The sequence below is a fragment of the Geotrypetes seraphini genome, chromosome 1, assembly GCF_902459505.1.
Source record: "Geotrypetes seraphini chromosome 1, aGeoSer1.1, whole genome shotgun sequence".
In the NCBI taxonomy this organism is placed as follows: Eukaryota; Metazoa; Chordata; class Amphibia; order Gymnophiona; family Dermophiidae; genus Geotrypetes; species Geotrypetes seraphini.
Window position 1 is genome coordinate 228,003,558 of NC_047084.1, and position 22,563 is coordinate 228,026,120.

The following is a 22,563-nucleotide window of genomic DNA, read 5'->3' on the forward strand; positions in this document are numbered from 1 at the left end:
TCCCCTGTCTCTCCTTTCCTCTAGGGTATACATATTCAGGGCTTCCAGTGTCTCCTCATACGTCTTCTGTCACAAACCTCCTATCATTTTTGTTACCCTCCTCTAGATCGCTTCAAGTCTTCTTACATCCTTCGCCAGATACGGTCTCCAAAACTGAACACAATACTCCAAGTGGGGCCTTACCAATGACCTGTACAGGGGCATCAACACCTTCTTCCTTCTAGTGGCTACGCCTCTCTTTATACAGCCCAGCATCCTTCTGGGAGCAGCAACTGCCTTGTCACACTGTTTTTTCGCCTTTAGATCTTTGGACACTATCACCGCAAGGTCCCTCTCCCCGTCCGTGCATATCAGCTTCTCTCCTCCCAGCATATACGGTTCCTTCCGATTATTAATCCCCAAATGCATTACTCTGCATTGAATTTTAGTTGCCAGGCATTAGACCATTCCTCTAACTTTTGCAGATCCTTTTTCATATTTTCCACTCCCTCTTCGGTGTCTACTCTGTTACAAATCTTGGTACTATCTGCAAAAAGGCACACTTTTCCTTCTAACCCTTCAGCAATGTCACTCACAAACATATTGAACAGGATTGGCCCCAGCACCGAACCCTGAGGGACTCCACTAGTCACCTTTCCTTCCTTTGAGCGACTTCCATTAACCACCACCCTCTGGCGTCTGTCCGACAGCCAGTTTCTAACCCAGTTCACCACTTTGGGTCCTAACTTCAGCCCTTCAAGTTTGTTCAACAGCCTCCTATGAGGAACTGTATCAAAGGCTTTGCTGAAATCTAAGTAAATTACATCTAGCATATGTCCTCGATCCAGCTCTCTGGTCACCCAATCAAAAAATTCAATCAGGTTCGTTTGGCACGATTTACCTTTTGTAAAGTCATGTTGCCTCGGATCCTGTAACCCATTAGATTCAAGGAAGCACACAATCCTTTCTTTTAGCAATACTTCCATTATTTTTCCAACAACTGAAGTGAGGCTCACTGGCCTGTAGTTTCCTGCTTCATCCCTGTGACCACTTTTATGAATAGGGACCACATCCGCTCTCCTCCAATCCCCAGGAATCACTCCCATCTCCAGAGATTTGTTGAACAAGTCTTTAATAGGACTCGCCAGAACCTCTCTGAGCTCCCTTAGTATCCTGGGATGGATCCTGTCTGGTCCCATCGCTTTGTCCACCTTCAGTTTTTCAAGTTGCTCATAAACACTCTCCTCTGTGAATGGTGCAGAATCTACTCCATTTTCTCATGTAACTTTACCAGACAATCTCGGTCCTTCTCCAGGATTTTCTTCTGTGAACATAGAACAGAAGTATTTGTTCAGCACATTTGCTTTTTCCTCATCACTCTCCACATATCGGTTCCCAGCATCTTTTAGTTTAGCAATTCCATTTTTCATTTTCCTCCTTTCACTAATATATCAGAAACAATTTTTGTCTCCCTTTTTTACATTTTTAGCCATTTGTTCTTCCGCCTCTGCTTTCACCAGACGTATCTCTCTCTTGGCATCTTTCAGTTTCACCCTGTAGTCCTTTCTGCACTCCTCTTCTTGGTTTTTTTATATTTCACGAACGCCAACTCTTTTGCCTTTATTTTCTCCGCCACTAGTTTGGAGAACCATATCAGCTTCCTTTTCCTCTTGTTTTTATTGATTTTCTTCACATAAAGTTCCATAGCCATTTTTATTGCTCCTTTCAGCTTAGACCACTGTCTTTCCATTTCTCTTATGTCCTCCCAACCTAACAGCTCTTTCTTCAGGTACTCTCCCATTGCATTAAAGTCCGTACGTTTGAAATCTAGGACTTTAAGTAACGTGCGGCCGCTCTCCACTTTAGCCGTTATATCAAACCAAACCGTTTGATGATCGCCACTTCGCAGGTGAGCACTCACTTGAACATTAGAGATACTCTCTCCATTTATGAGGACCAGATCCAATATCGCTTTTTCCCTTGAGGGTTCCGTCACCATTTGTCTGAGCAGAGCCTTTTGAAAGGCATCCACAATCTCCCTACTTCTTTCCGATTCCTTCTGATTTCGATTTCTTACGAGCTCTGTCTATAAACTTGTCATTCCTTATTCTACAGACCTTTGACATCACCTCATATATTCCCCTGACCCTCTGCCCCCCTCATTTTACCCACACCACCATCCAATAAATATTACCAGCAGGTGACCTCAGCTCAGCTAATGTCATACCAGATGAATCTGGTGTTTTTCTTTATGATCTTCAGTCCATGCCCTATGATTCCCATGCTACCCACATCCCTCCCCCTCAACTATACATACTGTGACATGTTCACAAATCCTGCTGCTAACTCTAATTCAGCCAAATGAGTGCCTATGCCTAGAGAAATAGGGTGGTAAAGTCTAGCAGACAGGTTTCTGGCCCTTTAGAAGGACAACTGACTGGGACTAGTGCAGCAGTAGAGCCATGCTGTCCAAAAGGACCTATTATTCCTTCCCTAAGGCTACTGGTAAATCTGTCTATAATTCCCCAGCGGTAGAAGAAAGTAACCAAAGGATTAATGAAAGGAGAAGTGCCAGTAGAGTTGTGCTGCACCAAGACCTGCAGCAGCCCCCAAATAAATCCCTTCCAGCTGAAAGTTGGGGGAGGGACTAGTCCTCTCATGCACAGAGGCAGAGAAACAGCCCTAACTGGGTGGAACAGGCTGGAAATCCCAGGGCACCAATTCCTTTCCCTTGCAGGAATGTTCCACAGAAGTAACCCTGGCTAATGAGACACCAGGTTCCTGGAGAAATGTTTTCCTGGAGAGGGTTGGCAGAGGAATGATAGTAAAGCTGGCAGAAGTAAAGTAATTAACCCACAGGTAGAAGGAGGTTGGGAAGTATTGAAGATTATCCCATGGAATTAGAACAGCCAGATTATGAAGTGAATGAGGAGGAATCTGATATGGAATGTGGTTTTGAACCAGAACAAGTTATGCCAGATGAAGAGATGTTTGAATGATTCAGTAAAAGTTAGAAATATATATGGAATGATCCTGCTAATAAGGGAAAGTTTTTTTTTCCTTAAGAAAAAAAGTTTGAATGAATAGTGTGTCAAGCTTTAGGGGAGGGGAGTGTCTGTGTGTGTGAAACCCTAGCACAGCTGAAGCAGGAAGCTGTGTGGAAAACCTGAGCTTTTTGAGGGTGGTTTAAAAGCTCACAAGTTTGACCAAACCTTGAGTAATAAACATCTGGGAACCACGGGCGGGAACAATGTCTTTGTGATCTCATTAAGGGTGGTTAGTGTTCCCCACATATCTGCTCCAGCTAAGGAGAGGCAGGACAATTGTGTGCTACTCAGCTGGGAAATAATACAGAATTGACATCAACGGGAAAGATTGTGGGCAAGCCACATGCAGTGGGTAAATGGCTGCATGCACCATCCCTGCACGGAGTTGCTGCTGGGAGAGAATGGTGCGAGTCTGGCTCTGACAAAGTAACAGGAAGTGGGGGTAGTGCTGCAGCCAGCAGGCAGTCAGGCAGGGATCCCCGGCGGCTTCTGCAGATGGGTTGGCTTTGGGGGAGGGATGGCAGGCAGGGATCCCCGGTGGTGCAACTTAATTTTGGGACAAAGGCTGGAAGGCAGTGAGGGGGAGGGGGCATGAACTCGACACAGAAAGGGGGCATGAACATGGGACACAGAATGGAGAGAGGAAAGGGGTACTTGAGACATGGGGGTAATAGAAAGGGAGAATTGGACATGAGTGTGAGTGAGAAATGGTGCACATGGGGAAAGGAAGAAAGGAAAATTGGGCATGGAGAAAGAGAGGAGTGAGGTAGAGATGCATGGGGAATAAAAAGATGAGAGGGAGAAACGTTGGATATGGTGATGGAGAGGGAACAGAGGGACAGATTGAAGGGGATGCAAGGGGGGGAGGAATGTTGGGCATAGTGATAGAGGGAGAGATATGGCATGGTGTTGGAGAGGGGTGATAGAAGGAAAAATGGGCATGGGCTGTTGGGTAGTGGTGAAAAATGCTGCATATGATCTGGGGGATGAGAAAGGGAGAAATGTTGAATGTGGCAATAGAGGGGATGGGAGATTTTCCTGGATCTCTCAGGACAGATGGACAGTGAGAAAGAGAGAGGGAGACTTGTTGCCAATGGGGCGGAGGAGAGAGAAAGAAAAGTTGGACTCATGGACGGACAAAGATAGATGTTGGTTGGGGAATGGAATGAGGACTGGAGGAGAGAAAGCATGCAGGATGCAGAAAGAAATATTGGATGCACAGTCAGAAGGAAGTACAACCAGAGACTCATGAAATCAACAGACAACAAAGGTAGGAAAAATTATTTCATTTTCAATTTAGTGATCAAAAGGTGTCAGTTTTGCGAATTTAAATCTGCTGTCTATATTTTGCACTATATTTGTCTATTTTTCTATAATTGTTACTGAGGTAACATTGCATATTTTAAAGTCATCTGCGTTGCCCTCTTTGCAACAAAACAAAACAAAAAAAGAATATAAATTATAATTAACATTTTCTCTGCATACCGTGTGCTTTGTGTTTTTTAAATTTTGTGGTTACCATTATGTATTAATAAGATGTATTAATGAGATTATATTGTGTGTATATGAAAAATGGATGGAAGAAATTGCAAGCTCCCTTTACCTGATGTTTCCCTCGCTGTCTGATCATAAGATCCACCGGTCTCTCTACTTCCTCCTTGCAGTCAGCCCGTTCAGCATCTGTTCTGGATACTGTTGTCCGAAGCGTCAACATCAGATCAGCTGTCGGCTTTCCCCCTCTCCTCAGTTTAAAGCCCTCTCGATCTCCTTCCTCACATTGGCTGCCAGTAGTCTAGTTCCCGCTGTGCTCAGGTGCAGGCCGTCCCGCCGGTAGAGCTTACTCTTTCCCCAGAAGGACGTCCAGTTCCTCACAAAGTGGAAGCCCTCCTCCTGGCACCATCTCCTCAACCATGCATTCACAGCCTGGAGGTCTGCCTGCCTCTTTGCATCTGCTCTCGGTACAGGCAGGATCTCTGAAAATGCTATCCTCCGGGTACTCTGCTTCAGCTTTCGTCCCAGGACCCTGAACTGGTCAGTCAGTGTGGCCAAGCTGAAGTTCCTCCGGCTCACATCATTCGTTCCGACGTGGATTATCACCGCAGTCTCCTCTGTCTCTGCTCCGTCCAGGATCCTCTCGATCCTATCAGTGACGTCTCGTGTCTTGGCCCCTGGGAGACAAGTCACCAGCCGGTCCTCCCTTCCTCCAGCTACGTGACTATCAACCTCTCTCAAGATCGAGTCTCCAACCACAATAGCAGACTTCCCTTTCCTCAGCAACCTCCTCTGTCTCAGGTCCGTGTCCTCGGTGTAGTGCGGTGTCTCTCCCTCGGGGTCCCGGTGAGTCACGGTCTCCTACTCTTGCGTGGTTCCTCCGCTAGGTCCTTCCCCGGTGTCGCCTTGTGGATCCTGGGTCTCGTCTGCCGACATCCGTCTGTGCAGCTGCTGGTCCTGTTCCTCCACCTTCCTCCTATAGGCCTCCTCGATGAATCTCTCGAGGTCCCTCACCTGGTCCACAATGGGGCCTGCTCCGTCTGTGTCCTTGGTTGACCAGCTCGTCTCCTCTGTGTTGCGCAGTCCCTCCAGTCCCTCCAGTTCCTGGACCCTGACCCTCAATCTGCCGACCTCCATCCTCAGGCTTTCCAGTTCCTGACACCGACTGCATATGTACTCCCGCCTTCCCAAGGGGAGGTAGTCGTACATATTACACTCTGTGCAGTATACCGGAAAGTACCTCTGGGATCCTGGGTCCTCCATCGCTCTCGTGAAGTGCTGGTGTGCTCCTGCTGTGGGTAAGAGAGAAAAGAGAAAAGAAAGTGAATTACTTGGTGTTTCTGGTTCCCTCGCAAGGCTCCTTCGCAAAGGCGCTCTCGCTAAGGCGAGCGCCTTTGCCGCTCGCCTTCGCCGCGCGCCGAACGGCTGGGCGCCGTTGGCTCCCTTGTTCTTAAAGGGGAGCCCGGGCGCCGATGCGACCTATGACGCGGTGAGGGGGCGGAGCTATCTCTCACCGGTCCTCCTGCCTGCTCTGGCTTCCTCCCTCTCGGCCTCTCCTGCCCTCTCTGGCCCTGCAATAAAAAAGAAAAAAAAGCAAAGAAGAACAAAAGGCAGAAACCGCCGAGGTCTGCCTCGTGCCCTGGCTTCCCTTCTTCTTAAAGGGGAGCCCGGGCGCCGATGCGACCTATGACGCGGTGAGGGGGCGGAGCTATCTCTCGCCGGTCCTCCTGCCTGCTCTGGCTTCCTCCCTCTCGGCCTCTCCTGCCCTCTCCGGCCCTGCAATAAAAAAGAAAAAAAAGCAAAGAAGAACAAAAGGCAGAAACCGCCGAGGTCTGCCTCGTGCCCTGGCTTCCCTTCTTCTTAAAGGGGAGCCCGGGCGCCGATGCGACCTATGAGGTGGTGAGGGGGTGGAGCTATCTCTCGCCGGTCCTCCTGCCTGCTCTGGCTTCCTCCCTCTCGGCCTCTCCTGCCCTCTCCGGCCCTGCAATAAAAAAGCAAAAAAAGCAAAGAAGAACAAAAGGCAGAAACCGCCGATAGGAAGGATGCCCAATCCTTCCTGCTGGTACCTCTACCAAACATCTCCAGTAGGAAGTATTCCCAATTCCTCATGCTGGCACCCCCGCTCTAATTGCGGCACAGGAATCCCCCCTCCCCCATCAGCTGAGTGGCATGGACGCCCCAAAGCTGCGGTTCTGTAACCTGTGCCCAGAACCTGGGTGCTGGTTACAGAATTGTGACTTTGGGGAATCTGTGATGCTCAGCTGACAGGGAAGGGGGGGGAGGGGAATTTCTCTGCTGTGATCGGCTGCTGCTGTCTTGGCAAAGACAAGTAGCTGAAATGTAGGCCAGGGTTTCCCAGGCCTACATTTCAGCCACCTATCTTGGCGTGATTCGCAGGTGAGTAGCTGCTTTATATCGCCTAACACCACTTCGGGGGTTGGTCATGCCTACTTTGGTGTTACGGGGCTTAAAGCGACTTCCTAGCCATGATTCCAGTGGCCATTTCAGCTACCTTTTATTTAGGCATTGATAGATGCTTCAATCCTGCTGTTTCTGACCATTGGCAGGGCACCTACTGACGCCTAAATAAAGGCGCTGGTTACAGAATTTTCCCCTAAGTGCATAAAAAGACCAGTTTAACTCGGGGTGTTACACATGTAAGCAATGGTTTCTACACATGTAAGTGCCAGATTTTGCAACGTTACAGTTACAAGAAGAGTTAAAGTTTTTGAGCCTTATGCATCAAATCTTTTTGAGAGTTTTTTTTTCTTGTTGTTAAATCAGAGAGGTTAGCACACTCCTTGAAACCCATGAGCATCTAACTTACATGTACTGAATGTGTGATTTGAATGAAATGTAAATTCCAGCAGGATTTTTTTTTTTTTTTAAAATATGCATGTGCTTCCTTTATCAAATGGAATGCGTGTGTATATTTCAAAAAGATGCCCACACCATGCCCAGAATCTGACCCATGAAATCTGTGTATGCTGAGGATATACACATTTATGTAGTCTGGAATTCCCACTTACAAGTGTAAGTCAATTTATTCATGAAATTAGCTTTTTACATATGGACATGTCATCTACTCCTTCTAAAATGGCCTCCTTTGTTTACTTAAAAGCCAGAAGGGAGACTAGTCTAAATGCCTTTCAGTTTCATTTCTAACCACTTCCTCCCTCAACTTCCATGTACCCTGGGCATATTTCACTCAGCTTGGCAGCCAAATTAAGAATTGCTTTTCTGGAAGAGCTAATGAGATATTTTCAAGAACAAACTGGTAACCTTGTCCTTTATCGATAGGTCAATTCTTGTCCTTTGCAGGTCATGGACAAACAAAGATAAAATACACCAAGTAAATTTAAGGGACTTTATCCTAGTTTATTAATCTCTACTTCCTTAACAACTTTAAATAAATGACTAATTTTTTTCAAGGGAGAAAGATAAACAATGGAGTACACTAGGGATAAGAGTTGCCATACTGGGACAGATCAAAGGTTCATCAAGCCTAAGATGCTGTTTCCAACAGTGGCCAACCCAGTTCACAAGTACCTGGTAAGATCCCAAAGAGTGCAACAGATTTTATGATACTTATCTTAGGTTAAGCAGTGGATTTCCCCAAGTCCATATGCTTATGGACTTTTAGGAAGTTAACCAAACTCTTAAACCCCACACTAGACTAACTTCTATCACCATATTCTCTGCCAATGAAATCCAGAGTTTAATTACACGTTGCGTGAAGAAATATTTTTTCCAGTTTTTTTTTAAAATTTACTACTTAGTAGCTTCATTGCATGCATTCTAGTCCTAATATTTTTTGGAAAGAGTAAACAAGTGATTCATTCTTACCTGTTTCTCTTCACTCTGTATTTTATAGACCTCTGTTATATCTTCCCTTAGCTCCCTGAGCCGTCTCTTCTCCAGACTGAAGAGCCCTAGCTGCTTTAACCTTTTCTTATAGGGAAGTCATCCCATCCCTTTTATCATTTTCATCATCCTTCTCTGTACCTTTTCTAATTCCGCTATATCTTTTTTTGAGATGTGGCAACCAGAATTTCACACAGTACTCGAAGTGTGGCTGCGCCATGGAGCGATACAAAGGCATTATAACATTCTCATCTTTGTTTTCCATTCCTTTCTTGGAGGAGAGTATGGTGTAGTAGTTAGAGCCACAGCCTCAGCCCCCTAAGGTTCTGGGTTCAAACCCCACACTGGTCCTTGTGATTCTGGGCAAGTCACTTAATCCTCCAATGCCCCAGGTACATTAAGTAGATTGTGAGCCCACCAGGACAGAGAGGGAAAATGCTTGACATACCTGTATGTAAATCGCTTTGAGTGTAGTTGTAAAACTCCACAAAGGCAGTGTACAAATCCCTTTCCTTTCTTAATATTCTGTCTGCTTTCTTAGCAGCCACCACCACATACTGATGTGAGGGTTTCAACATATCAATGATGATGCCTAGAGCCTTTACCTGGGCAGTGACTCTTAATGTGGAACCCTATATCACATAGCTATAGTTCAAGTTCTTTTTTCCCACATGCATCACTTTGCACTTGCTCACATTAAATGTTATCTGCCATTTTGATACCCAGTCTCCAGTCTCGCAAGGTCCTCTTGCAATTTAACAACTTTATGTCATCAGCAAATTTAATTATCTCACTAGTTAGTCCCATCTTTATATCACTGATAAATATGTAAAATGCAGCAGCAGTACTAAAACAGACCCCTGGGGAATACCATTATATGCCCTTCTCCATTGAAAATATTTACCATTTAACACTATTCTTTTTCTATCTTTTAACCAGTTCCTAATCCATAATAGGACATTACTTCCAATCCTACGACTTTCTAATTTTCTCAGGAGTCTTTCATGAGGTATTTTGTCAAGTGCCTTTTGAACATCTAGGTACACAATATCGACCCTCTCATCTTTATCCACATGTTTATTTACCCCTTTGGAGAAATATAGTAGATTGGTGAGGTAAGATTTCCCTTGACTAAATCCATGTTACCTTTTTCTCATTTATCCATGCTTATGTATATGTTCTATAGTTTAAGTCTTTATAATAATGTCTACCATTTTGCTCGATACCAACATCAGATTCACAGGTCTATAATTTCCTGGATCACCTCCAGAATATTAAAAAAAAACTGACATCACATTGGCCACTCTACAGCCTTCCAGTACCATGCTGGATTTTAGAGATAAATTACAAATTGCTAACAATAGCTTTGTACGTTCATTTTTCAGTTCTATCAGTACTCAGGGATATATACCATCTGGAGCAAGTGACTTACTATTCTTCAAATTGTCAAGTTGCCCCATTACATCTTCCAAGGTTACAGAGATCTGTTTCAGTTTCTCTGACTCATCAGCATTGAATACCATTTCTAGCATCCTGTATCTCCCCCACATCTTCCTTGATAAAGACTGAAGCGAAGAATTCATTTAATCTCTCTGCTATGGCCTTGTCTTTCTTAAGTGCCTCTTTTATCCCTTGGTCATTCTTTTCCCAGTTTCTTGCTTCTAATCATTAATAATAAAAACCCTTAGCGTACCTCTGCATGCGCAGCACAATAAAACCGCTGGGGTGTCGGGGAAGCAGGCTTCAATCGGCAGCAGTGGATTAAATCAGCGGCAGTGGCTTCAGGGACAGAGAGAGAGAAAGAAGAAGCAGGCTTCAATGGGTGGCAGTGGCTTGAGGGGCAGGGAGAGAGAAAGAAAGACAGACAGAAAGACAGGAGGCAGAGAGAGAGAGAAAAAGAAAGACAGACAGGGGGCAGGGAGAGACAGAAAGAAATAAAGACAGACAGACAGGGGGCAGGGAGAGAGACAAAAAGAAAGACAGACAGGGGCAGGGAGAGAGACAGAAAGACAGACAGACAGGGGGCAGGGGGAGAGACAAAAATAAAGACAGACAGGGGACAGGCAGAGAGACAGACAGATAGATAAACAGATAGGGGGTAGGGAGAGAGGCAGAAAGAAATAAAGACAGACAGGCAGGAAGAGAGAGACAAACAGGGGGCAGAGAGAGACAGAAAGACAGACAGAAAGAAAGGGGGCAGGGGAAAGAAAGACAGACAGAAAGAAAGGGGGCAGGAAGAGAGCAAGAAAGACAGACAGGGGGCAGGCAGAGAGACAGAAAGAAAGACAGACAGGAGGCAGGGAGAGAGACAGAAAGAAAGACAGACAGGAGGCAGGGAAAGAGACAGAAAGAAATAAAGACAGATAGGCAGGGGCAGGGAGCGAAACAAAAAAAGATAGACAGGGGAGAGAGACAGAAAGAAAGACAGACAGACAAACGGGGCAGAGAGAGATACAGAAAGGGGGCAGGGAGAGAGAAAGAAAGACAGAAAGAAAGAGGGCAGGGGAGAGAAAGAAAGACAGACACAAAGAAAAGGGAGCAGGGAGAGAGAAAGAAACAAAGAAAAAAAGACAAGGCAGGGAGAGAGACAGAAAGAAAGATAGATAGATGGGGCAGGGAGAGAGACAGAAAGAAATAAATAGTCAGGTGTAGGGAGAGAAACAGAAAGAAAGAAAGAGGCAGGAGGCAGGGAGAGAGACAGACAGAAAGCAAAAAAGACATCTATTCTGGCACCCATTAATGTAACACTAGTTTTTACTGTATGTTTTTACCTCCAATGCATCCTTTGAAGGTCTCTCTTTGCCTTCCTTTGAATTTGACTGGCCATCAGAATGCTTTGTCACATATTTATAAATGATTTTTATAAATGATCCAGGAAAGGAAACAGATGACACAAATTAGTTCAAAGTTAGATTGTGAGCAGATTATGAGGACTTGAAGGAAGATCTTTGGGAATGTTGTGTACTGATGATAAATGATAGATTACATATGAATGTGAAGTGTTGCATGCAGTTTTGATTGCCCCATTTCATAAAGGAAATAGTGGAACTTGAAAATATTAAAGAACAATAATGATAAAGGAGAAAATGTGTAAATGCTGCATTGAAGTTGATAGGGTGGAAAGAAATTTGATTGTATTATAATTTATTTTATGGTACAGGCAGTCTCAGAGTTAAGAATGTGTTCCATTTTTTAAACCGTTCTTAAGTTGAATTTGTATGTAACTTGAATCCTAGTATTCTTCCCACCTTCTCCATCTCCTTGAGGCCCCTCTTACATTCCTTTCCATCTATTCAACTGTTCCCTCTCCACCACCACATCCAACATTACTCCCTCTCATCTCTCTCTTCCCCATGCATCTCTACCTTACTCTTCTACCCACCACCATGTCCAAGAATTCTCTCCACCTCCCTAAGCCCAACAATTCTCCTCTTTCTGTGTCTGAATTCAAAAGGGCTTGGGATAGGCATGTGGGAACTCTCAGAGAGAGAAAGAGATAATGGTTAGTGGGGATGGGCAGACTAGACGCCATCATGTTTCTTCATCTCCCCATGTCCCCCAAGTTCGTGCCTCCCTCCCTCCTCTTTCTTCTGGCTGGCTCCCTCCTCCTTCCAGCCACAGTCATTGCTCTGCAACAAGCCACTTGTCCCCCTCCTTGATAAATTCTCCCTTAATACACTAGTTCATTCCCTAGTAATATCAAAACTAGATTATTGTAATTCTTTATTAAAAGGGGCATATCTAAAAGACATAAGGCGTCTTCAACTTATACAAAACACAGCAATAAAGATAATTTCAGGTTCAAAAAAATTCGACCATGTCACACCTTTGCTGCAAAAAGCTCACTGGTTGCCAATAACATATAGGATTACATATAAAATAGCTCTTCTAGTCTTCAAGACAATAAAGACCAACACACCGGCATTTATAGATAGGCTTCTGATTCCACATAGTTCATCAAGAGTTCTTAGATCATCCTCACAGTCTACCCTTAACGTTCCCTCCTTGAAAATTATCGGAACACGCCGTGCTTCTATTTTTTCTGTAACAGCTCCAATGACTTGGAATTCTCTTCCTTTATACATAAGACTCGAACAAGATTTGCAGAAATTTAAGAGTAGCTTAAAGTGCCTTCTTTTTAAAGAAGCCTTTAACTGAAAAAACAAAGTTCATTCAAGAGGTAATACTTTATGATTTCTACCATCTCCAAAACTAGATTTCCAATAGCTCTCTCATTCGTTCCCACTTCTGCCACTAATCCTCTTCCTCCTACCCTCCTAATGTACTTCCCTTTTATGTACTTTTTCTTCAAAAATTGTATTTCCTCCCCTCTTTCCTATTGTTTCCCGTGGTTTTAAAAGCAATTACCCTTGTAGGTCTGATTAATATATTATGTATAAGTGATTTCTTTAAAATCATATTTTTATCTTTTGTACAACGCTTTGTAATTTGGAAAAGCGTTTAATCAAATAATTTGAATTTTTTTAAAAAAAAGCCATGGACAGCGGCTCCTACATGCTTCCCAGGCCAAAGCCTTTCCTTTGATGTTGGAGAAAACTCCTCCTATGTCATAGGGAAGGCTTCCGGCTCAGCCGCGGGACGTTCATAGAAGCTGCTGCCTGCAGCTTTGGGCTGAGAAACAAATGTGGCTGGAAGGAGGAGGGAGCCAGCCAGAAGATAAACACCCACCAGAGGGAGGTACGTACCTGGGGCTCAGAATGGAGGGAGGTATAGGGGTGCATTGGAACTCAGGAGGGAGGGAGAGGAGCACGTTGGGATTTGGGATGGAGAGGGCGTGCTGGGACACTGAAGGTAGAACAGGAACCTGTTCGTAAATATGAGTCCGACGTAAGTTTCTACTTTTTTCATTCTGTATTTTTTTGAAGGAATGAAAAAAGTGGAAGATCACTGGACTAAGTATATAGCCCTCAATGGAGACTACCCTGGCTTTGTTGGTTGGGCTAAGAAATTTTCAGTGGACCCTTGTTTGATCACGCCCAACTCCTTTTTTGTCCTTAGCAAGGAGGCAGAAAGAATTTTGAAAAAAAGTAGATCAAACTCAGCTTTTCTTTAAGGAGAGAGAGAAGGATCAGAGTATGAATGGGCACAACCACTGACTCTCAAGCCTTGTATTGAAGAATGCTGGTGTAGAAGGACTGAGGTTTAGATAGACACTAAAGAATGATACGGGATGGTTTCTCGCAGTTATCCATAGTCTATAGGCCATTATTGAGATGGCTTGGGGAAATCTACTACTTATTTCTAGGATAAGCAGCATAAAATATGTTTTACTACTTGGGATCTAGCTAGGTACTTGGTACACTTTTCTAAACAGGATATTGGGCTTGATGGACCTTCGGTCTGTCCCAGTATGGCAATTCTTATGTGCTTATGACAGGGATGAGAGCAAATTCTGTCTCCATGTCATTCTCTAGCTGACATTTTAAAAAATGCCTACTGCCACTGGTTGAATATTGATCCCCGTATTCTTTTCTCTCAATTGAATTTATTACTCTTTTTCAGTTCACTCTTAATTGTGTTTATTAATCATTCTTAATCAACTGGGTTTGGGGAAAAATATTTTTTCTTGCAATATAATATTTCATATAGACAGATATTCATTCCAAATTTAAAAAATGAAATCATTTTGTTGTTCAGTTTGCTTTATTCATACAAACAATGCATACACAAGACTGTATATTGTTTGAAGACTGCAATAGATTTCTAATTTAACAACTTTCTAACAAAAAGTATACTAATTTAACATTTATGAAAATATAAATCTCTGACTGGGTAATTTCTCCCAACAATACAAAGTTTACATAAAAACATTCAGTATGATCTATTAGCTGCAAATAGGTTAGTAAAAGTCATTCAAGTCACTTGGTTATACTACATTGGCTTTTACACAGGACACCCACATGTTACTGAAAACCCTAGTTTTGGCATTCATTTGAAATTTTGAACTTTAGTGGCACAGAAATCTACGTTTTCTAAGAGAAAATGGATTTTATTAATATTCCCTGTAAAATTTGCCAACTACAAACCATGTGCATGATTGGGAAGGAGAGGTGCGTGAGGGCCTTTAAGCCTCAGAAAAGGTAAGAAGTCAGTTTCGTAAGCATTTTTTTTTTTTTTTAAATAAACATTTTGCAATAAACCACAGCATCTACCTTAAAATGGATAGCACTGTGTGAAAGGCTCAGAACAGTCTTTAAGCAGGAAGTGGAACATAAGAAACAAATAAAAACACAGGAACAGATACAGAATGTAGAAATAAGAAATTCAATACAAATTGGAACAGTAGAGAACTTTTGGACATCTTGTATGTGTTATAGCACATAAAGCCAGTAGGCATTCTGTTAGTCCCAGAGAATTTGGTCATTTGATCTGCATTTCACACAGGAGAGAACAGGGATGGTAATAAGGCAAATGTTGTCAACATTAGCACACGCCATGACTGAAGACATTCTTCTAAGATTGTACCTGTAGGGACATGCAAGATTTCTCATACTTAAAAGTTAACCTTCCAATATGAAGAATGACCTGAACAGATGCCTGATTGTCTGTTATATCAGGAAGGGCTGTGGCTCACTGGTTGAGCTGCTTCCTCTGCACCCAGGGGTTGTGAGATCAAATCCTGGTGCTGTTCTTTGTGACACTGAGCAAGTCACTTAATCCTCCAGTACCCACTGCTTTGAATGTCAGCTTTGAAATACCAAAGCAGCAAAAAAGGCAGTATACAAGCCCCCATTCCCTATCCATTATTTGGAAAAGTATTCCTACTTGGCGAAAGACACATGAACAATGAATTTCCAATGTTAAACTTTGTATTGCCTATATAAATCAGGCGATATGTAATTTTTTTTATCATGTGTACACAGAACATCTTCGTGCAGTTACTTTTTTGCAACTTTAACTTACTGAAGATAAACAAAGGCTGACCTGTGGCACACACATAGTTGTGAAGGTGGCAGAATACCTGCTGCCTAGTACTTCTCACATGTGATCATGCGTTTTACTTTATATTTCTTTAAATGATGGTGGAATGCATCAAGTGTTTGATTTTGGCAGAATATGTTGTCACTGAATTATTAAGGGACACAACATACTGTTAAGTAGCCATCAGCATATATAGGCATACCCTCAAGTTGGTAGGTCCCACACAACTGGCACTACCTGAATTAGTTCAGCACACTTTGTACATTAAACCACTGATAACCCCGAGTTCATAATATCTTTTCACTTCTATTAAAGTGTACAAACTATATCACTATTGCTAAAATTTATGAGTCAAGGCTTTCCTGTTTAATTCTTCAATTAAGACCATGGTTGGAATGCAAAAATATCCCCCGCAGACCACTGATTAAACATGTTGTCAAAAATATAAGACTATTAATCATGATAACATGCTGTAAGATCCCTGTCGTCCTTCCTACATTATCATACTGAAGGCGCAAAAGGAAATATATTTAAAATCTTTCAAATTTAGTCTTACTTTTTCCATATAATCAATTATCAGCAGCAAGATTTTGCCCCCTGCAGTCCATGGCAGAGCACATTTTATCATAGCAGTAATTATGCTTTTTGGTTGGAGCTGTCTCTGTCTCCCCAGAGTCTGATACATTGATAGGGCTGTCTCTTGCAAAGACCTCAGTGGACTCTCTCCATGTGCAATCCGCAGTCACCTTAAAGCTGTAATTACTACACTTTGGCCTAATCAACTGAGATTTATTGTTGAAAATTTGTCGACTGTTGGATGTAGCAATCTTAATTTTCAATGCTGCATCCACTCGATCTACTACAGTATATGTACCTATACTCCCATCGGCAAAGCCCACAATAATATTTAGATGTCTCTGTGAGAGGGCAAGAAAAGTTGGAGTTTTGTAAAGGGAACAAGCACCAATATTTTTTCCATCAGCTAGTCTCATTACAATTAAACTAGATACTGCACCATTGTCATCATCATCTTCACCACTTCGGAAACAAATGTATACCAAGTAGCGTCCATCTCGAGATAATCTTTGCCTCCAGATAACGCCAGATGCATGAACAACACGCAGTTTGCCACTGTACAAATCAAGTACATTGATATTTTCATCACCACGGGATATAATACCAAGCTTTCCATTTGGAGAGATTTCAAAGTCGTCTAGATTCTTTAAAAAGTTGTTAGGAAGCTGTACACGTCTACATATTGTTTCCTCTGTAAGACTCCAGATGTTCACCGTTTCAGTCGATGTTATAAAGACAACAAAGTCTGGAGAGTCAGGGATCAATTTAAAATTAACAATAGTTGCACCGTCATCGCAGCAATGCTTCTTGGTTATGCTTCCTGTCCACAGGCTGACGGCCAACAATTTGCTTTTCACCATTCCTACTACAAAAGTATTTGCAGTTGTTATGAATGCATTCTGTAAGGCAGTTAGAATATTACAAACTTTGTGTCCTGTGGCCAGTCTCCACACTCGAGATGCATTCTGTTCACAGAGTGACACAACAAACTGATCATTATGTGTAATCAGTAGCTGGGATATCTTTTGTCCACTGATACGGAACAGATTTTCACCAGAAACAGTATGCCAAACATACTGACTACATTTATCATCTGATGTAACCATCAGTTCACCAGAACTTGTCAGCACGCAATTTTCAACAATACCTTCATGCTTATATATTGTTTCAATGAATCCTGTGCCAAAGTTCCACTTATGGACTACATCTGATCCATCAAGTGTGTAGATTAGCTCACCTCTCCCTGGCAGTATCACACTCTTGATGGGTTTGCCGGTTTTGTCAATGTTTGACATAGCTGTGATGATATCCACATCCCAAATAGAAAGGACACCACTAGTAGTTAAGCATAGCAGTAGGTTATGATGATTTGATTTCACTAATTTGACTATGTTTCCTGAGATTTCTTGTAAACTTGCCATACATTGACCTGTGTCTCTTCTCCAAACAAAAATGGATGAGGTATTTTCCATGCACGCAATTATACAGTCACCATTTTTGGACAAAACAGCTGATATAAAACGTTCATTGTGTTTCACCCTAAATTTTTCAGTTACCTTCCACAAACTGGTATCCAGGAGTTCTATGCTCAGTGCCTTACAAATCAGAATTGCACTTTGGTCTTCAGAAAGCTCAGTGCTTACAACATCACTGTCTTCCTTTCTGCAATTAAAGTCTTCAGTCAATTGTGGATTTGTTATTTCTGCAGTGTGCCAAACTGAAAGGCTTCCTTCATTGTCTACCATAACAACTTCTTGAGCAGTGTCTAGAATGAGAAGAAATTTCACAAATCCACCTGAAAATTCTGATGTCACAGTTGAAAGTTTTTCACCACTACCAAGATGAAATATTGTCGTGGTATTGAGATATTGTCCACAGAATGCATACAGTCCATCTGGAGAGCACTGAACACAAGTTACTTCATACCAGCAGTGGAAGTGGTACAGTGGCCATCCATAAAGTAAATCTATTACAGTAACATCTTTGCTTGCCTCCAGCCAAGCTAGTGCATGGGTGGCGGATACAGTAAAACCGTTTATAAAATTACAGCTTCCTCCAATACTACTGTGTTTTGACCCTTTAATTTCTACCTCTCTCAAAAGATAGGAGTTTAAGTTGTCATAGATCAGAAGTGTGTTCTTTGTTGTAGCTACAATAAGATATTTTTCATCACTTGTCAATTTCATACCTAATATGACAGACTGAGCTGTTGTGATTTGTCTTAGTAATTGGCGAGATTCCACATCCCAGGTGCTGATGGAACCATTCTCTAACGCAACAATGACTGTACTTGGATTAAATGTAGGAAGAATATCAGTGATATGCATGTAATTGGAGGACAAAGAAAGCCGCTCAGGGCTGTAAGTCATATCCATGGAAGAATGCAATGGAACAATTGAGCAATATTTTGGTCCATCCTTGTCACATTCTAAAAGAAGGTGCCTAAATTTAGTTAACGAACTTACAACGGGAAGAAGTCTTTGTTGCAGTTCAGCAGAGAGTGACCCTGGATATTTCAGCACCTTGCACTTTATGCTGCGAAGTGTGGCAGCAAGAAATTTCAACTCTTTTTCTTGTGAGTAGTTGTAAGCCAGTTCTATATCAGAAAGTGCTTTTTCAAACTGGCCAATTTTGATCATTGTATAAAGCCAACTAAAGTTCATAGTAATACCATACAATAGATCATCGGTTTTCCCACTTCTTGTCAAATGATGCAAAAGTTCTGTCATTTTTCTATGATTGACAAAAAATATATCAGGCTCCAAAGGATTACACTGGAATACCCAAGGTTGATCAGGAACTTGCCGATCAAAAGAAGCCTCACCATTGAAATGGCTTTCCTCTTCACTGAGACCTCTGCTTTCATTATCAAGGCAATCATTCAAGTATTGCTGTTCACTGTAGAAAGGCTTTTGCCTTCCTCCTGACCAAACACCCAAAAAATACTCTGCCATATTGGTATGCATTTCATGTATATCTTCTTCACTGTGGAGATATAGTTTTTGTGCAATAAGATGCAAGTGTCTGTTTGCCCATACAAGAAGTGTTACATTCCTCACTTGCCTCTCTATCAGATATCCTGCTAAGTCCTCTTTAAGTCTTGCAATGAATAGGTATGGTATTCTCAATGGATTTTGTGGTTTGTCACTCACTATTAATTCATTCATAACACTGTTATCAAGTGCTAAAATGTCTTCTAATTCCACTTCACTCAATCCTATTTTAGCCATTGTAATGTAGCCAAGTGCCCTTGATAAAAGCTTTGACCCACATTTGTTTTCCAGAGACCAAAATAATTTTTCTATATTTTCATGAACAGTAATACAAAGTGAAGAATCATCAACATCTTTGTGAGATCTCCAGTTCCTGACCTCTTTAAAAATTAAATTAACAAACATTGGCAGAGTGCACTTTGAAAATGCTTCATTGACATAAATTTGTTGTCCTGAAGTTACTTTCCTTTTCACTCGTAGTAACTGATGTTTCAGTATTTGACTGCACATCTTTCTGTCTCTAGGGATCAATTCAACATAGTTATCTTCCTCATGTATAAGGCACCTAAGTTTCTGCAAAATCCCATGCTTATTTGGGAGTGTTGATACAATTATTCGTACTGAACGGGGAAGGTGAACAGGAAGCCACCATAGTTTTCTGGCATCATCACCCTCTGAAAGTTGCTCAAGGCTGTCAAATACTATAACTAGAGGTCTATGAAATGAAGACTCATTCAACAGATTGATAAATAGCTCTCGAACATCATGGATCTTCTTGGGTAAGCTCTGTAGAAGACATCGGTAGTTAACAGCCAATTGTTCACAAATGCTTTTAAGTAGGTACTTCAGATCTGAACTCATTTCCGTAGATCCCAAAAATCTTACAATTACCACAGGGTCAGATTGTGGTCCCATTTCATCCTGTATCCAAGAATAGGCCTGTAAGTCAAAAGGATAAAATAGTAAATAAAACTGATTCACATTATAGCCAAAAGGAAAGACAAATTTCAAACTGTCCATTCTAGGGCAAAGACAGCACATTCTTTTTAACTACAGACTTTTTCTATGGATAGATCTTTTTTTTGGAAAAGTACATATAAAGATTTGAAATTGCAAGCTATGCCTGTACGTTATCCTCTTGGTTTAAACATGCAACTGTTAGGAATGTTTCCTCTTAAAGCACTTATAGTTATTGTTCTCAATTGTATGGACCTTCAGATCGCAGCCGGGTACAACACTACCGGTTGCTTTGCTCTTCGTCGGTCCAGCCTTTATTAATTATTCATGTTGAATTCATTTTGTGATTTTTTTTTGTTTTTATTTTTCACTTCAAATTTTCTATATTTTAATGTTAAAGGAACGTCACTTAGCTTATAGTGATCTTGTCCTATATTCACCTCTCCCGACATGCATGTTTCATAATAAAACCTTTCTTCAGGGTCGAGGGAAACGTTTGAGGGAGCTAACTCGGACTTGTAACATCTTAAAGCAAACATTACATTACAAATCCAAATAGAATGCTCGGGGTAGTAGGGAATAAAGTGGTAGTTATCTGTCAATGTTTTCCATTTTACTTTAAGCTCCTATTTCTGTATTTGATCCATAGAGCACAGACTTTTAGCTGCACTGGAGACCAAATCTCAGGCAGCAGTTAGGGCTCCTTTTACGAAGCCGCGCTAGTGGTTTTAGCGCGCGTTATAGCGCACGCTAGCCGAAAATCTACCACCTGCTCATAAGGAGGTGGTAGCGGCTAGCTCGCGTGGCAATTTAGCGTGCGCTATTCCGCGCGTTAAGGCCCTAGCGCGGCTTTGTAAAAGGAGCCCTTAATGTAGGTAAAACACATTTTTCCTATGAAAACTGCTCTCATTTAAGCTTGCAGAAAAATCTTTATAAAGTATTAAATAGTATATTTCTTCTGCCTATACTTTGTTAAAGCTTTTGTAGCCAAGGACTAAAAGTCCCCCCTTTTTCAAAGGCACAGTAGTGGTTACCACATGGCCAATGCTCCGACGCCCATTGAATCCCTATGGGTTTACTGTGATAACCATCTTTGTAAAAGGGGGCCAGTGTTATTATCAATTATAGCTGGGTAAGTTGCACTATTGGAAGCAAAGCAAATTACTTGATAGAACAGAGAAGATCATTGCAGAAGGCAACTTGAATTTGTGTTCAAGTTTTCTGTTGAACCACAGTTAAGTGCTATAACCATTAGAGCTGTTCAACTTAGGGGAAATACAGATACAGTATTTAACTTTATCTAACAGCAGTTAATCTCAAACTGGAACTGTATTTATTGCACTATTTCACACTGCTACATTATGGGAGCACTGAAAAGATGAGAAGTTATGCAACAAATATTTACTTGCCTAATATAGGGTCCCTTTTACAAAGTTGCGGTAGCGATGTTGCTGTGGTAAATGCACTGAATTGAATGGACTTTGGTGTATTTACTGCGGCTTTGCAAAAGACCCCCATAGGTAATGTTCAGAAATCCCAACAATGATGATTAAAGTATTCCTATAACTTATGAGATCCAATATTCAAAAACACTTATGTAACTAGCAGCAGGTGCCAACCATATAAGCTCTTTGACTCAACAAGTAGAAGCACTTGCTGGTACTTTTTGGTTAACTTTATTAGACTACAGTAGAATCCCAATTAACTGGCACTCAACCAACTGGCAAAAAAAAAAATCACCAGCAAAAAAAAATTTGACTTCCTCACTCCTGATCCGCCTTTCCCTCCCTCCAGCCTTGGCAGGGCCTTTTATCTGCCGCATCACTTCCAATGCGGCAGAGGAAAGACCCTGCCGGGGCTGGCCACAAGCAGCCTGTTTACAGCGTTGCCTCTGCTGACTGGCTGCCTCTGCTGACTGGCTGCCACTGCTGCATTGGAAGAGCCACAGGAAAGAGATAACAGCTCTACAAGATGAGGGGTCCATCAGAAGCCAGACCCATGCAGAGGGAAAGCAGATCTGGGGAGTGGGGGCACATGGATGCTGGACCTGCAGGGTGAAGGGGAGGGGAGATGGATGAGGTTTTTTTTTTTTAAGTTACTCGAAGTAAAAAAAAAAAAATGATGTTAGTGAAGTTCACCATGTTGAAATGTTTGACTGCCATTTAATTAAAATTGCACACTGAATTCACAAAGGTGTTTTTTCTCTTTGTCTTAATTTGCTTCTTACTGTATTTTAATATTAATATCAAGTCAACATAGAGTTTATGGTATGGAATACAGTATTAGTTAGGCCAAATTTTAATAGTAACTCTCAAGCAACCAAAAACTACATTTATCCAGCATCTACCAATCCCCATGAGTGCTGGTTAACTGAGAGTCTACTGTATATAAGCTGCTACTTGGCCAAAAGTTATATAGTTAAAATGGGGTGGGATTTGGGACAGACAGAGGCAAGGCTACAAGTTATATGGAAAAAGGCAAAAGTCAGCTACTTTTCATTAAGCCTGAATTCAGACTTAATGAATAACTCCACAAGCATGAATAACTCTATACACTTCTTATCCATTTAAAATTATGCCAATATTGTCAGCTTTCAAGCTTCAATTTATTTATTTGCATTTGCTCATACCTTTTTCAGTAGCAGCTCAAGGTGAGTTGCATTCAGGTACAGTAGGTATTTCCCTGTCCCTGGAGGGCTCATAATCTAATTTTGT

General features: G+C 41.9%; 1 protein-coding gene across 1 annotated transcript in view; it reads right to left on the minus strand.

The window, feature by feature from the left end:
- Positions 1-14,485: 14,485 nt before the first annotated feature.
- The window catches only part of NWD2 (NACHT and WD repeat domain containing 2), a 315,451-nt gene continuing 307,373 nt past the window's right edge, over positions 14,486-22,563 (minus strand). Inside the window, exon 7 of the mRNA XM_033947664.1 lies at positions 14,486-19,831. Coding sequence (XP_033803555.1) covers positions 15,893-19,831 — 3,939 coding nt within the window. The 3' untranslated portion in view covers positions 14,486-15,892. The remainder of the gene's footprint in view (positions 19,832-22,563) is intronic.